This window comes from Mobula birostris, chromosome 27 (genome assembly GCF_030028105.1).
Source record: "Mobula birostris isolate sMobBir1 chromosome 27, sMobBir1.hap1, whole genome shotgun sequence".
In the NCBI taxonomy this organism is placed as follows: domain Eukaryota; kingdom Metazoa; phylum Chordata; class Chondrichthyes; order Myliobatiformes; family Myliobatidae; genus Mobula; species Mobula birostris.
In genome coordinates, this window is record NC_092396.1 from 23,672,083 (window position 1) to 23,688,138 (window position 16,056).

Genomic DNA, 16,056 nt, shown 5'->3' on the forward strand with positions numbered 1-16,056 from the left:
TACCACTTATCCGAGGCATTGCTCCTTGAAGATGTCCTGGATACTATGGAGGCCAGTGCCCATGATAAAGCTGACTAAATGTAGAAGTTTCTGCAGCTTACTACGATCCTGAGCAGTAGCATGCCCTCCCCCCCCCTCACTCCCCCATACCAGACAATGATGCAGCCAGTCAGAAGGCTCTCCACTGTACATCTGTAGAAATTTGCGAGTGTTTTAGGTGACATACCAAATCTCCTCAAACTCCTCATGAAATATAGCCGCTGTCGTGCCTTCTTTGCAGCTGCATTGATATGGAGGGCCCAGGATAGATCCTCAGAGATACTGACACCTAGGAAATTGAACTTGCTCACTCTTTCCGCTTCTTATCCCTCTATGAGGACTGGTGTGTGCACCTTCTCCTCACCCCTTCTGAAGTCCACAATCAGTTCTTTGGTCTTATTGACGTTGAGAGCAAGGTTGTTGCTGCGACACCACTCCACGAGCTGGTGTATCTTGCTCCTGTACGCCCTCTCATCATCATCTGAGATTCTGCCAACAATGTTCTGCCACCATCAGCAAATTTATAGATGGCATTTGACCCCGTGTGCTGTCTGTGTGGAGTTTGCATGTTCTCCCTGTGACTGTGGTTTCCTCCTGGAATTAGAAGCCATTGAGTCATGTAGCATGTGAACTGGCCCTTCTGGCTGACCATTATTTACTGGCCCTTTTCAAAATTCTTCCTGCATCTCAAGGATTTGTGGGATAACTAGCCACTGTAGGTTATTCCTCGAGTGGATAGGTGAGAGGAAGGCTTATCACAGTGACGAGGGTAGGGGTGGGAGTGTGTCAATGGGAATTTGAGGAGAATTAAAAAAGAATAAGTGTAAATGATGGTCAGCAGGGATTCAATGGATGGAAGGGTCTGTTTTTGTACTATGCAAATCCACGACTTTTAATTCAGCTTCTGGGCACAGGCCTGTTCTGTTCCCTATTCAATTGCCCTGCTAAAGATACACGGTGGTTAAATCATTTTTGCAAGAGAGAAAAACAGAACAGGAAATAGTTGGTTGACGCCGGTGTTCATTGTTAATGCTTCTGTTCACAATGTAAATCTCTCGCTGACTGGTTCATGACCCTTGACTCCTGTGCTGGCCAGAGAGCACCAGAGTCTGGTTGCTTAATACCTGGTCTCGTTGTTTGATGTCTGTGATTTCTTGCTCACATCTGTGTCAGCAAAGTAATTCATTCCATTGGTGCTCTTGTGCTGCAGGGTGATGAGGATGATGATGGCTTGTCTATAAATTCCAGTAGTGGTTACAGCCCTGATTGCAGAGGGAACTATTTCAAGGATGGGATAACAAAAATTGGTAAGAACCTCATTTCTGTCTGTTTGTCACTGTGAATATATTTATACATTTCAATCCCTGACCCCATCTTGACGTCCAGAATCATCAAAAATCAGGTTTAATATCATCGCATATGTCGTGAAATTTGTTGTCTTTGCAGCAACAGGTTTGACTTGTTCTTTTAAATCTCCCCGCTTTTTAATTCCCAATTCTTTGTATTACCAACATACAAACAGTGAATGTGGTGCCTTTTTGAGCATTTTTTTGTCATGACGTTAAATCTGGAATGATTCTACATTTAGCTAAGGAGTTCCTCACCCCAAGACACTGTTTGGTGGCACGGTACAGAAGCAATTAACATAATGCTTTACATTGCTAACTATAAGGTTGCGGTTCAACTCCTGCCACTGTCTATAAGGAGTTTGTACTTTCTCTCTGTGACCGTGTGGATTTCCTCCAGGTTCTCTGGTTTCCTCCCACACTTGAAAGATGTAGGGTTGAGGATTAGTAAGTTAGCGCTGGAAGTATGGCGACAGTTGCAAGCTTCTGCCAGTACATCACCGATTGTATTGGTGGTTAAAGCAAATGACGCATTTTGCTGTATATTTCGACTAAAGCTAATCCTTATCTTTCTGAAACTGCTGCATTCCCAGGGAAATCATTCATCAGGGAGCAGAGTTCTCTGTGACCAGCAGGGTGTGCTACCGTGCAATTGGAGAAAGCAGTCCTGTGAATTTTCTGGGGCTGTCTGTCATAATTTCAGTGAGGAATGGAAATCACAGTGGATTATTAAGGATGTAACAGGCAGTCTAAGTAGATGAGTGTGTCTTCTGAAAAATATGAGAACTATGGATGCTCAAAATTTGAAACAAAAGAAGAAAATGCTGGAAAAAACAGAAAGGTAGAGTTAATGTTCAGGTTGAAGGCCTCATGAAGATTTTCCTTCCACAGAAGCTGCATTTTCTTTCCACGGAAGTTGCCTGTCCTTCATTTTCTGCTTTCTTCTGATATCTCTTTACTTGTGCAAGAAACAGATTCAGAATGGCACCGCGCGTAACAATATCACCGAGCTCATCTGGGTGCCTAGTTCATTCTGAAGAGCTTGCATCGAAGTCCCACACTGTGACGAAGCTGGCACTGTTAAAATGCACAGAGGAAATGTGCATTATTTTCAAATGAGACCAATATAATGGGTGAGACAAATGTTAAGAATTGCATGGCACAGGTGAAGGATGAGCAGGATGTCCTTCTGTTGCCCAGGCTAACATCCCTCCCCCAAATAATACTCTCATACCACAACTTAATTCAGTTTATGTCGCTGTGCACTGAAAAACTGTCCTTCCTGTCTACGCAACACTAAATATTGCTTTATTGTATGTAATCCACCTTGAGGTTTTCCCTTCAAACTGTGATGGACATCAGAAGCTAACCAGGTTTGTTATCACTGAACCATGTCATGAAATTTGTTTGATTTGCTGTAGCAGTACAATGTAAGATATAAAAATTACTATGTTTGCAAGAGTATTGGAAGCAAATATTTGAGGTCCTATCGAAGGTACTAAAGGTTCAGATAATACCAGACCCCATTTTAATAATTTTTGGAACTTCTGCGAGGTCAAATAGATTCCAGGCTCATCATCATCATCACCGTCAGGTGCCGTGCCCAGTTTGAGCTTTGACTGCCATGACCCACACACTCCTGTTTCGGGTCAAGTGGATCAATTCATTGGTATTCATTTCCAGTTCTCTGGCTGCTGTCTCCATCATCATTTGTCTTTGTCTTCCTCTTGCTTTCTTCCCTTCAGTCTTTTAATGTAATTTATTATTTATATGTATATTATTTCTCTTTCTGTGTTTGCTCTGTTCATGATGTCCTCACTAGATATTCGTTTCATCCATGATATTCTGTGATGGACATCAGAAGCTAACCAAGTTTATTATCACTGAACCATGTCATGAAATTTGTTTGTTTTTCTGTAGCAGTACAATGCAAGATATAAAAATTACTATGTTTACAAGAGTATTGGAAGCAAATATTTGAGGTCCTATTGAAGGTACTAAAGGTTCAGATAATACCAGATCTCATCTTAATAAGTTTTGGAACTTTCCAGGCTACCCAGCAACAACTCCTGACCTATGGCATACTGAATGGAAAGAAACTCATACTGATGTACTGGAAAAAGGAGGAAACTCCATTACTCAGACAACGGCTATCTACATTAATGGATAGACCATAAGACAAAGGAGCAGAAGTCGGCCATTCGGCCCATCGAGTCTGCTCCGCCATTTTATCATGAGCTGATCCATTCTCCCATTTAGTCCCACTCCCCCGCCTTCTCACCATAACCTTTCATGCCCTGGCTACTCAGATACCTATCAATCTCTGCCTTAAATACACCCAATGACTTGGCCTCCACTGCTGCCCGTGGCAACAAATTCCATAGATTCACCATCCTCTGACTAAAAAAATTTCTTTGCATTTCTGTTCTGAATGGGTGCCCTTCAATCCTTAAGTTATGCCCTCTCGTACTAGACTCCCCCATCATGGGAAACAACTTTGCCACATCCACTCTGTCCATGCCTTTCAACATTAAATTGGATATTCTGCATCTAGACAGGATAAGATACGTTATCAAGGACAGACTCAAGGAATTTGAAAAAACCTGGCAACCATTACTGTTGTACTTAGAAGAGACCGACAGCTGAACTAAGTGTGGGGGGGGCGGTAGGACCTAAACAGCACATACAGGAGGGGTGAGGGGAGGGGAGGGCTGGGAAAGAGAAAGGAGACGGGGTGGTAGGGTTTCCTTTGTTTTTTGCTTGTTTACTATACATACATTCATTTGACTTTCATTATGTTGTTATAAGAAAGAAAAGACAAAAGAAGCATCGTACTTTAGGACATTGACAGTTGTGGTTAAGCTGATGTTGCTTCACAATAAAAGCATTTGAAAACCAGAAGTTACTATGCAAAAATGAAAATCAATAAAATACGAGTGCAAGCGGGTAGTATTCATAGGTTCACAGGAGATCTGATGGTGGTGGTCCTAAAACTTTGAGTGTGGGTCTTCAGACCTCAGTACCTCCTCCCTGATGAGAAGAGGGCATGTGAGGGTCCTTAGTGATGGACACCGCCCTCTTGAAGCACTAGTTTTCCAAGATGTCCTCAAAGTGGGGAGGCTTGTGCCAGTGACAGAACTGGCTGAACCAACAACCCTACCCTCTGCATCTTTCTTCGATCCTGTGCATTGGACTAGAACAGGACCGACTGAGACTACCCTCAGTTTTTGTCCATGATTTGGTGTGGGCATTCTTTGAAACTGGTTTTGGTTCAATAAATAAAGCTGAACTAAACCTCTTGGGGGTCGCTGTTGCAAGGAATACAGCAACCTGCATTAATATAGCAAATTCTTAGGGCTTCTGCCAACACATTTATTGGGATAATGTCTATGAATCCCTGGTGATAGTCAATAAGTCACTTGTCCTTTGAATGAACCTGCCCCACCATGAATGTTGTCAGTGAATCTGTCAATAAATCCCAGGAATCTTGCCAATAAATTCAAAGACCTTCATCAATGGTTCCCCGGGATGCTGTTAGTAAATCTACAAGAGCAGACAGGAATACCCTTTGTAATGACGACAGCCATTTCACTGAAGGAGTACGGATATGCCCAAGGATATGATTAGTAAATCACTGCAAACAGCGTCAGTAGATCTAGGCTTCTAGGGAAATGCGGATGGTTTTGAATCTAGTTGATGCCAGAGATTTCTTGGCTTGATCAAGTTACCAGCAGTAGATGAAGTGGGTCAGAGGTCCTGGGAATGCCACCCCGTTCATCAGAAGCAAAACAGCATGCTGTTAACACCCCGCGGTTCTCCTTTCAGATTTTGTACTTATCTGGGAAGTGAAGAAAGCAACACCAAAGAAGCAGAGGGGGCGAAGCAAGTATCAGGAAATGGGAAAAGAAGAGAAGGATATGATGAAGCTGAACCTGCTGACCAAGCATGAAAAATGGAGGAACAAATTCATGAAGAATTTACAGAATGTAGGACTATTGATGGAAAAGGTAATAATGTCTTAGAAAGTCCAGTTCCAGATTAGTGAATACTTTAGCCAGAATTTCTCTTCTCTATGGGATGTTCATTTTTCACTAATTTAAGAAAAATAGTTCTAAATAAAAACACACTGACAGAAACATTTATCAGTTGGAGATGAAGCAGATACACTGCACCGTGCGTACAAGATGCAGGGCATGTAAGGTCCATGAATCCCCACAGTGAGAGATCTGCTTGGAAATAAGATTGTGAATCTGGTTCAAAATGTAGTCAACAAGCTAAATGAAACTACATAGGCTTATGATTTAAATACCTTAATTACATACTTTTATGGTTAGAATATACACTGATACGAAAAAGATGACCTTTGGTGGAAGTGTGGGTGTGTCTCTTTAGGAAATTCCCTAGCTTTAGTCATATGGTAACAAACCATTGGATAAACTCACCTTCTGTGCAGTCCCAATGGGCAAACATATTCTAAGGAACGTGCTTGAAATACAGCCTTGGGAATGAAGTGTTTTTTCTCCGATCTGCCTTTCCTGTGAGTGGGTTGGTGCCGCAGATTATATTTGAAAATCGATGTCAGGAAGAGGAGTGGTAAAATGAGGGTTGGTAAATAACTGGACTGTGCCAGCTAAAGATTTGGCAGGATCCGGTTCCATTGGGAATTTCAAAGGAAGCCAAACATTTTTGTGTAGACTAGATTATGGAGGAGAAGAGGAGGTTAGGATTAAGTTAGCCAGCTCTTCTGAAAAGGTGGTACCAGCGCATAGGGACTGAATGCACTCGTTCCAGTTGAAAGCTTCTGCAGATGTGAGTGCAGTAACTGTACTGCATCATGTGTTACCCGAGTGCAGTGTGCTTCTTAGGGAGCAGTGTAAGTGCTGTGTATGTGACAGGCTCTCTGCATGTGCAGCTGCTTTCTACTTGGTGGTGAAATGTCTCAGCTGGTGCCGTGTACTTACTCATCCGGTGTTTCAGGACGAGACTGTCAGTGAGAAGAAGAGCATCCATTACATGAAGCTGAGTGCTCCCTGGGATGTGCTGGTGTACTATGCCGAAGAGTTGTATATGCGAGCACCTCTGCAGGTCAGTTGTGGACTGTACGCTTCTGACGCGTGTACCGTGTGCTTCTTACCTGTTCTGACACACTATCGACTGAACATTTGCACCTTATTACGTACAGCAGTCTACTTAGAACTATGTTGAGTCAGACAAACACTCATCTGAGAATCTTGTCCTGGCATGCTGAACACCATGGTACAATTTATGCAGTCTGTGATATCATCTGATCACATGAAAAGCACCTTTAAACTGATAGTTGCGGTCAGAACAACACTCACATCCCAAAAACATTTAAGTCACCGATACTTTTTTTATGAGAACATGATGAATAATATAGACCAGAGCAGTGCCAGCTTTTACTTGTGCTGAGTTTGCTGACCTTACATTAAAAACACTTAGTCCAACCTCACTAATGCTTGCTGAATGAATGCTAAAACACTGGGTGCACTACTTAAATCCATGAGTTTGTTTATTTCTTCCACTGACCACCTCGCTCTCCCTCCCAAAAACAAGCTCCAATCAATAAAATGGTCCTGACGAAGGGTCTCGGCCTGAAACGTCGACTGCACCTCTTCCTAGAGATGCTGCCTGGCCTGCTGCGTTCACCAGCAACTTTGATGTGTGTTGCTTGAATTTCCAGCATCTGCAGAATTCCTGTTGTTTGCGTTCCTGAATCTGATGGTTACTCTCTGTGTGTACAGCCCCCCTCAGCCTCTTTAACCTGCCCAACTCCACTTCGGGAGCTCCTGCGCTTGCTCCCTTGGCTCCCTTTGGGAACTCGCTCTCCTGCTAGGCCTTTCCAGTTACCCAGCTGTACGCAAGCTTTGTTTCCTGACCATTTCGACCATCTCCTCTGCCTTCTCCATTCTGTCCATAGGCACAGCCTAATCCCTGTCTGAATTCGTCTGAGGAGATCCTGAGGAAGCTTGGTATCCCAAACATCCTGTCCGAGCACGTTGCCAATCGGCCTGTGGACTACTACACCTGTGCCTTCCGCAAATCTAAACTTGATAAGTAAGCACTTGGGAGGACGGGGGAGGGTTCTGTATGAGAGATCCATAGGAAGGAGAGGCCCGGGAGATATGGACCATGACCATCAGGAAGTGGGATGTTTTTAATACAGTAGGGTGGAGGATCACTAAAAAGGTTTCATATCCGTCGAGGAATAGGCTATGTGGTTCCACTTCTAGTCCATTCATATATAATTTTAGAGGGAAGTGGGCTGTTGAGAATAGATTTTGAAACAGGAATGTTGATGTGTTCCCTGTTACTGTGAGCAGATCATGAAGTGATGCTAAGAGATCCAGCAAGATAACAAATGGATTTGTCCTGGTGATGAACTTTCAGTTTCAGCTATGTCTTCATGGATGGAAACCAGTTCTGTATTGAATTAGTGAAGGGTCCAGGCAATCTTACCACATGTATGTATGGGTGTGTATATGTAAAATAGGCTGCACTCCCATTCTGCTCTCATCACTGTGTCAAAAAGTTGATGCTATGAAATGGTGAGTATCATATGAACACCAGTTTGATTTGTACTTCCAATGCATGGCACACAACTTTCTTCCTGAGACTTGAATTGGAGATATCACTCCTGTTCAGGGTCCAGATCACATTTTACTTCTGCTGTTCCAGGTTTTTGGGAAGTGACAGTCACGAGACTTACTTTACCAACACGCAGCGGCACCGGATTGTAAGTTTTGTTTATAAAACTATGAATATGAATTGTATGTGAGTGAGATAAAATCAGGTTTAAAAGCTTTATAGGAATATGAAGAAGACAGTGTCTCAGTAATCCAGTAAAGGAATTCCACCACCCACCCCCACCCCTCTTCTCACCATATATTTCAATTTTTACTGGTCAAGGTACACTAGTTGTTTCATCAACTGTCTTCTGCATTGATTTATCCTCTTTGGCTTAAAGGTTTCCGCTGTCCACACCGAAACAATGCATCGGCATCTGATAAGGTAGCTTTTTAAAGGTCATAAAGATGTTGTTGGCACAAACGAGATGCTGGAAATGCAAAACAAAAATAAAAGCAAGAACGTTGGAAGGTCTTGGCAGGTCAGATTGAGAAACAGTCATCAATTCAGGTCAATGACCATTCAGAAGAGAGAGGAAGGTGAGAAGTCTGGTGTGTTAAGTTGCAGTGAGGAGGTGGATGAAAAGTACAGAGGCAATGACTAATAGGGTGCAGACTGAAGCTGGTAGTTGTATGCAAGGATACAGTCACAATGTGAAACAGCAAAAAAGCTACTGCCACACCTGTGATTGAAAACAGAAGCGAGGGAAGTTTATCTGACGTGCTTAATTCAGTATTAAATCCTATGGGTTGTGGAGCCTGGAGCAGGGGGAGCAAAGTCTTGCACCTGCAGTGCCCCTACCCTCGACCTCCGTTGTTGCAATGTGACGACGTCCACCCACAGCCTCAGGTCCAGGTGCTGATCTCTCATTCAAGTAATTTAAATAAAACTAAATTAGGCCCTTTGATTGGGATGTCAGTCCCATAGGCAGCACCAACATAATAAACCTCAAAGCATGCCATCTGAAAATGAATTAAGCATTTCTGATGGCGATTCCCTAAGGTTTTTTTTTCCAGGATTTATTTCCAATTTCAGCAAAGTTTTCTATAACCCTCTTTGTCACTTTCTTTTATTCTTCCTTAAGAGTCTGAGAGTCTGTGGCATGTGGAGTTTGATGCTTTACAGTGTGCATAAGGGAAATAGTGTTTTGTGGTTGTGTTGAATTGGAGTAAGGGCCAGTGAAGCAGAGAGCTTATACTGGGCTGGACACATCAGTGATGAGCAAAAGAACAGATGAAAGGTGAGGAAATGAGTGAATGGCTTAGAGATCTCAGTGGTCTCTTGCAAAGGACTCTTACGTTTTCTGTTAAATTACATGTTAAAAATGTATTTCTGTAACTTCTTCCTGTTAGAGAGAGACTACCTGATGGTCATTGGGCTGCCAGAGACTGGGATGGATGAGCATTCAGAAGTATCATAGAAATGAGCAGGAGATGCCTGAATAGAATGGTGAGGGAACGTGAAAGGAAACAGTCAGTTGCTGAGCAGTTGTGTAACGTCCCCACTCAATGCAGAGGGTGTTGGCAGTGGTGTTAGATGACGTGATATGAACACAAGTATTGCAAATCACCTTTGTTGGAATTGGTTGGAGGTATCACCATGCTCTGTGATGGAATGGAATTATTTCGGGTCATTGGGTGGAAAGTTCAGACAGAAGGGCATGGTTTCGATCTAGTACTCTGCTGTGACCTCAACGGAAAGTGGTAATGTAGATCTACAAAGATCTAGTGATGTCAGATATGGCGAGGTCTAGACCCAAGAATAGCAACCAGAAGTAAAAAGCATTATTCTTTTGATAAACATTTTAACCATTTTACAGAATTTGAAATAAAAGAGTATACACACGATTAAGGTAGAAGTGGAAATAAAAATTTTTTTAAAAGTTTTAAAAAACTAATGTTTTCTGTCTATTTAAAATTCTTTATATTTAAAAGTTAGTATGGAACTATTACATGTGTATAAAAATGCCTTTAGGGTTAGGGATGTTGCATAGCGGTAACTATAGATTCATCATCATCATTGTGCACCGTGTTGTATGATGTGGGCAATCATGGTCTTTAGCCATGATTGTTCTTGAAGTGGTTTGCCTTCTTCTGGGCAGTGTCTGTGTGACCCTAGCCATTATCAATACTCTTCAAAAATTGGCTGCTTGGCGTTGGTGGTGGCATAATCAGGATTTGTGATGTGCACCAGCTGCTTATATGACCATCCACCACCTGCTACCCGCTCCCATGGCTTCACCTGACCCCGATCCGGGGGGGGGGGGGGGAGCGACTGGTGGTGCTAAGCAGGTGCCACACCTGCCCAAGGGTGACCTGCAGACTAGCAGTGGGAAGGAGCGCCTCACACCTCCTTTGGCCGAGACATATCCCCACCCTGCCACCCAAATTATAGATTAGTATGCCATTTAAAACATTTACAGCTCATGCAGAAATGCATATTATTTTCTATATCTCCAGTACGAATAATCTGTTATGTTCAGCTCCTGTGGCATCACTGATTTCTGTAGGTTATTCTGGAAATGGTTGGAAGAAGCCAAGAGCGGCTGACAGCAATGTCTGGATTTCAGCATTTAACTGCACGTGTACGGTTTCACAATGCACTGACAGTGGACACTAGAAATCTGAGCTGATGTAACCACATATATTTGATGGGATATTTCAAAGGATTGCATTAGAATATTACAGAACATTGAAAAGGTCCATTCTGTGCTGTGATCTGAATGTGACTTGCATGATCACTCTGTGTTTCAGGTGTACGAAATTCTAGCTACAACAGTGTACGGAAAAAGAAAAAGAGCAGAAATTGGAATTGATCGCTTGCTAAATGAAAGAGTCTTTGCTTCAGCCTTTCCACTCCATGAGGTAACAGTCAGGGGGATAATGCAAATATACGTGTTAAATTGTCTTATTAAGTGGAAGCCAAGGGATCTGGTAGTGTCCAGCAAGTAGCTGTCTGCCAACTGCAGGCTGGAATGAAGCCATCTCATTTATCTTCCACCCATTCCCCTGCTCTCAGCTTTTGTACTGAAAACATCTGTGAGGTTATTCACTGATGACCCCTCTCCATAGCCATGGCCTCTTTGTGCAGTGACTCCTGGTGTGTTGATTCTTTGTGTAGGGGCCATTTGAGTTGCCGGAATATGAAGTGCCTCCAGAAGATCTGAACCCACGACAAATTCTGTATAAGTATTGGGCTCGCTGGTCGAAATGGTACAAGTATCAACCACTTGATCACATCAGAGAGTACTTTGGAGAAAAGATCGCCATTTACTTTGCTTGGCTGGGTGAGTTCCTTATTCTATGGTTTATAGAACACCGAACACAAAACAGAACAACACGCAAACAAGCCCTTTGGCCAACAGTGTTGTACTAAATGAACCAGTAGTTAAACGCCTAATTAACCAAATCCCTTCTGCCTACACGAGGTCCATGTTCCTTCATTCTCTGTACATTCATGAGCCTCTAAGAGCCTCATAAATGCTTCTGTGGTGTTTGTCTCCACTACCACCACTAGGAGCACAAACTAGGTACCCATCAGTCTCTATGTAAAAAAAAACTTCCCCTGCACATCTAACTAGAATTTGCAACTTCTCACCTTAAACACATACCCTCTAACATTAGACATTTGACCCCTGGGAAAAATACACTAGGTGTCTATTCTATCTATGCTTTTCATAATCTTATAACCTTCTATCAGGTCTCCCCTCGGACTCCGCCGCTCCAGAGAAACAATCTAAGTTTGACCAACCTGTCATCTTAGTACATGCTGTCTAATTCAGGCATAATTCCTGATAAACCTTGTATGCACCCTCTCCAAAGCCTTCACATTTTTCCTGTATTGTAATGACCAGAACTTAGTGAAATACTTAATATGTGGCTTATGCCTAACAATGGGTTTGAAGCTGCCTCTCTGAATTCTCAACAGAGAAAGGTGCAATTTCAGTAATAAATACAGCCAGGCCTAATTCTTTGGTTTCACTTTATAAAGAATAAACCAACACAATTTAATTCAAATTAATATTTCCACTGCCACAAACAGTGAACTTCTGTGTGACATTGACAGTGTTGTGGAAGATATTCATGACTGAACCTGCAACAATACACATTCTTTCAAATCTTCTTGCCTCTGGCATATCATTCAGATAATCATATGTCGGAGGAGAGAGAGAGAGATGCATTGCTGGAGAAGAGGGATAGATAGAGTGAGAAAGTGAGAAGGAAATGGAAAGGGATTGGGGTGATAGTGAGGGATAAGGCCTGCCATGTAAGTTTACCTTGTGTTTCCTCTGAATCACAGATGGCCACAATTTTCTTCCCTGGAGTTCCTCCACAAAGAAACAGGAGGAGTATTGGGCTAATCAGCCCTTGACCCTGCTCCGCCATGCAAAAAGATCATGTTTGATCCATGTGCAATTCTGCCAGTAAATTTGCAACCAAACTTCCTAACTTTTATGTTCAATTCCTCTGGTAATATAGACCAACATTCCATTAACCTTTTAAACTACTCGCTTTATCTCCATGCCAAACCTTTTGCATTTCATGTAACGTATCCTCCAGATTTCTCTGTCCTGGAACACTTGGTCGTCTCACTCCTTGTAACTAATAATTTGCTTGTTAATTTTTTTCTTCCAAAGTGAATAACCTCGCATTTTCTCACCGTATTTTCCATCAGCCAACTTCTTGCTCACTTACTTGCTATGTGTCTCTACCTTACTGCAAGCCCTTCACAACTTTCTAACTCACTCACTTTTGCCTTGTCAGCAAATTTATTTTTTCTGAACACTTGGACCCTCCAACCAAGTCACTAATATAGATTACTATATTAGGGCTCCTCTGAGTGCTACTAGTACCATGTAACCCAGTACTACCTGTCGCATGGTCGTGTGGTCGGTCACCAAACCGGCTCCCCTACCAGGCTTGCCTGGTCAGGAGGGTGGCTAGACACCCTGCAGGATGAAAAACAAGACCTGTCAAAGGGTGGATGAACCCTCTCGAAGGGTCAACGGCCATCTAGCAAACACACGCCGTGAAGCGCGGAAAGGGCATCCCTTGCATCGAAGCTTGGTCTGGCCATTCACCGCAACAGAACTTCCCCCAGCCGTCTTGGACCCCACCATGTCACTGGATCTGGGAGGGAACATCGAGAGAGTGGGTCTGGACCTGTGCAACCCCCTACTCACCTAAATTCATTTATGCACACACTGTTCCTTTCTGAAGAGTGGGGTATCCTAATCCCCACTAACTGACTGAAGGGAACCATCATCATCCTATGGGATGGATAGAGATAGAGAAAGAAGAAGGAGAAGTAGTAATAATTATATATATATAAATAAGTTTTTGAGACCCTAGCACTGGTACTGTGGCACCCTGTTTGTTACTGATCGCCAATTTGAAAATGACCTGTTCACCACGTTTCTCTGTTTTCTGTAGGTTAGTTAATTACCCCATTTAGGACTGTATACACTCAGTGGCCATTTTATTAGGTGTACCTTCTTGTTAATGCAAATATCTAATCAGCCAATCATGTGGCAGCAACTCAATGCACTAAAGCATGCAGACATGGTCAAGAGGTTCAGTTGTTGTTCAGACCAAGCATCAGAATGGGGAAGAAATGTGATCTTTGACCGTGGATTGGTTGCTGGTGCCAGACCGGGGTGGGTTGAGTATCTGAAAAATTGCTGATCCCCTGAGATTTTCATGCACGGCAATCTCCAGAGTTTACAGAGAATGGTGCGAAAAACAAAACAAAAACATCCAGTGAGTGGTAGTTCTGAGGGCAAAAATGTGCTGTTAATGAGAGAAGTCGGAGGAGAATGCCAGACTGGTTCAAGCTGACAGGAAGGTGATCACGAGGTACAAAAGGAGCATCTCTGAGCGCACAGCACATCAAACCTTGAAATGCATGGGTTACAGCAGCAGGAGAGCACGAACATAAACTCAGTGGCTCATTGGACATAACCTAATAAAGTGGCCACTGAATGCATATACCATGACTATTACTCTCTTTTATGTGGCACACTACCTAATGCATTCTGGAAATCTAAGCACACCACATCTACTGGTTGCCCTTTGTCCAACCGGTTTGCTATATCCTCAAAGAACATGAACGAAGTTGTCAAATGCTGCTCCCCTCTGATAAAACTGTGCTGATTATGCTCGATATTCTTATGAATATCTTGATGTTTTGTTATTAATTCCTTAATAATAGATTCCAAATGCATGACATTTGACTAACTCACCTATAGTTTCCTAGCTTCCACCTTTCTCCTCTCTTGAACAGAAGTGTACAGAATGTGGTTTTCCAGTCCTCCAGAACCCAGTAAATTTTGGTAAATTGCAGGAAATAAACACAGAATTTCCACATCTACTTCCTTTCAGCCTTTAAAACTCAGGTCAGTTGCTGGTATTAGAGGTTGTTTTGTGTTCCTCCCTCCACATTGCACCATGATAATAATTGAGATGTTTTCAGTCTTTTCTACTTTGAAAGTACTTTCAAAATAATTAAATATAATCACCCTATTTCTCCATTTCCCATTATTTATTTCCCATCTTTGTCCTCTAGGGGACCGGTCCTTACATTTACTGCTTTTCACATACTCACAGAAACTCTTAACAATCTAATTTTATATTGTTTGCTCTATTTTACTCCTGTTAATTTTTTTCTTTCGTCAGCCTCTGCTGTTTTCTGAAGAGCCCAATTCTGCAGCCTACCAATGATCTTTGGAACAACGTTTGCCTTTTCTTTCAATTTGATACCAAAACCAGAGAAACTCAGAGCAGGAGTATGTCTCCCTAACTGCCTCACCCTTCAATATCATCATGGCTGATTTGTACCAGATCTCAGCTCCTCCTCTGCCACCTCTAACCCTTATTTCTCCACTTGTTCAAAAAATTATCTACTGCATCTTAAATACTGGCACTGATCCAGTGCTTACAACTCTCTGGGGTACTGTCACATTGGTTGTTGTCCAATTCACGCATACCCTCCTGGAATTCAGTCAGCTTTGAAAAGTTTCAACCAATGGCTGCATTATCCCTGCTGTCACATCTTGAGTGCTGACCCTGGTGTCTTGCTGACTTGTCTGCCATTAGTTCCGCCATTGTCCCTCGTAACTGAGACTTTTGCAAGTCTTCGATGGAATTTGAAACTAGCCCTTTTGTTATTATCGGGACATTCACAATGTCTTCTAAGGTGAAGGCTGATGCAAAAAAAAATGGTTTAGCAAACCTGCCATTTCCTTATTTTCCAATTTTAATTTCCCAGCCTCATCCTTTAAACCAGGGGTCCATGGACCCCTTGTATAATGGTATTGGTCCATGGCATAAAAAAGGGTGAGAACCCCTGCTCTTGACATTCCAGACTTAACTTAAACACTCTCTTCCTTTTACTGTTTGTTTTGATGTTACATACAAGTTTTCTGTCAGAATCAGTTCTCCTCTTTCTTGTGAGTGTTTTAATATTTTGCTGCTGTATTGTGGATAATTTCCCTTCTTCTTTGCTCATGGTGATCTGCCATTTCACCCTTTAAATATTTCCCACCCACCTTAGCCAAGTCTGCCCTCATACCATGCTTTTATTTAAATTTAGTGCACCGGTTTCCGACCCATGTTTCTCACCCTTAAGCAACAAAGCAGATCAGGCAGCGTCAGATAATTGACCTGTTGTGTTCCTCCAGGAGATTGATTGTTGCTCCAGATTCCAGCCTCTGCAGTCTCTTGTTTTTCACCCTCAAACTAAACTCTGATTGTTCTTTCCTGGGAAGTCCTTTATGCTGAGATCATTTATTAATCCTGTCTCATTACACAATGCCAGGTGTAAAATAGCCTGTTCCCTGTTGTCCATCAACATACTGCTGTAAGAAACCTTTCTGAAAACGCTCTATGGATTTGTCCTCAAGGCTACATCTATCTTTTTAATTTGTCCAATATACAGAGTGATTACTGCATTACATAAGAATCAGAATTAGGATTAATATCATTGGCATATGTCATAAAATTTGTTAACTTTGTGGCAGCAGTATAAT

General features: G+C 42.4%; 1 protein-coding gene across 1 annotated transcript in view; it reads left to right on the plus strand.

Moving 5' to 3' along the window:
• Positions 1-6,404: 6,404 nt before the first annotated feature.
• ano11 (anoctamin 11) overlaps positions 6,405-16,056 on the plus strand; it is a 41,483-nt gene continuing 31,831 nt past the window's right edge. The window contains exons 1-5 of the mRNA XM_072244882.1: positions 6,405-6,470; positions 7,324-7,460; positions 8,082-8,139; positions 10,784-10,894; positions 11,151-11,316. Of these exons, the coding sequence (XP_072100983.1) occupies positions 6,453-6,470; positions 7,324-7,460; positions 8,082-8,139; positions 10,784-10,894; positions 11,151-11,316 (490 nt within the window). The 5' untranslated portion in view covers positions 6,405-6,452. The remainder of the gene's footprint in view (positions 6,471-7,323; positions 7,461-8,081; positions 8,140-10,783; positions 10,895-11,150; positions 11,317-16,056) is intronic.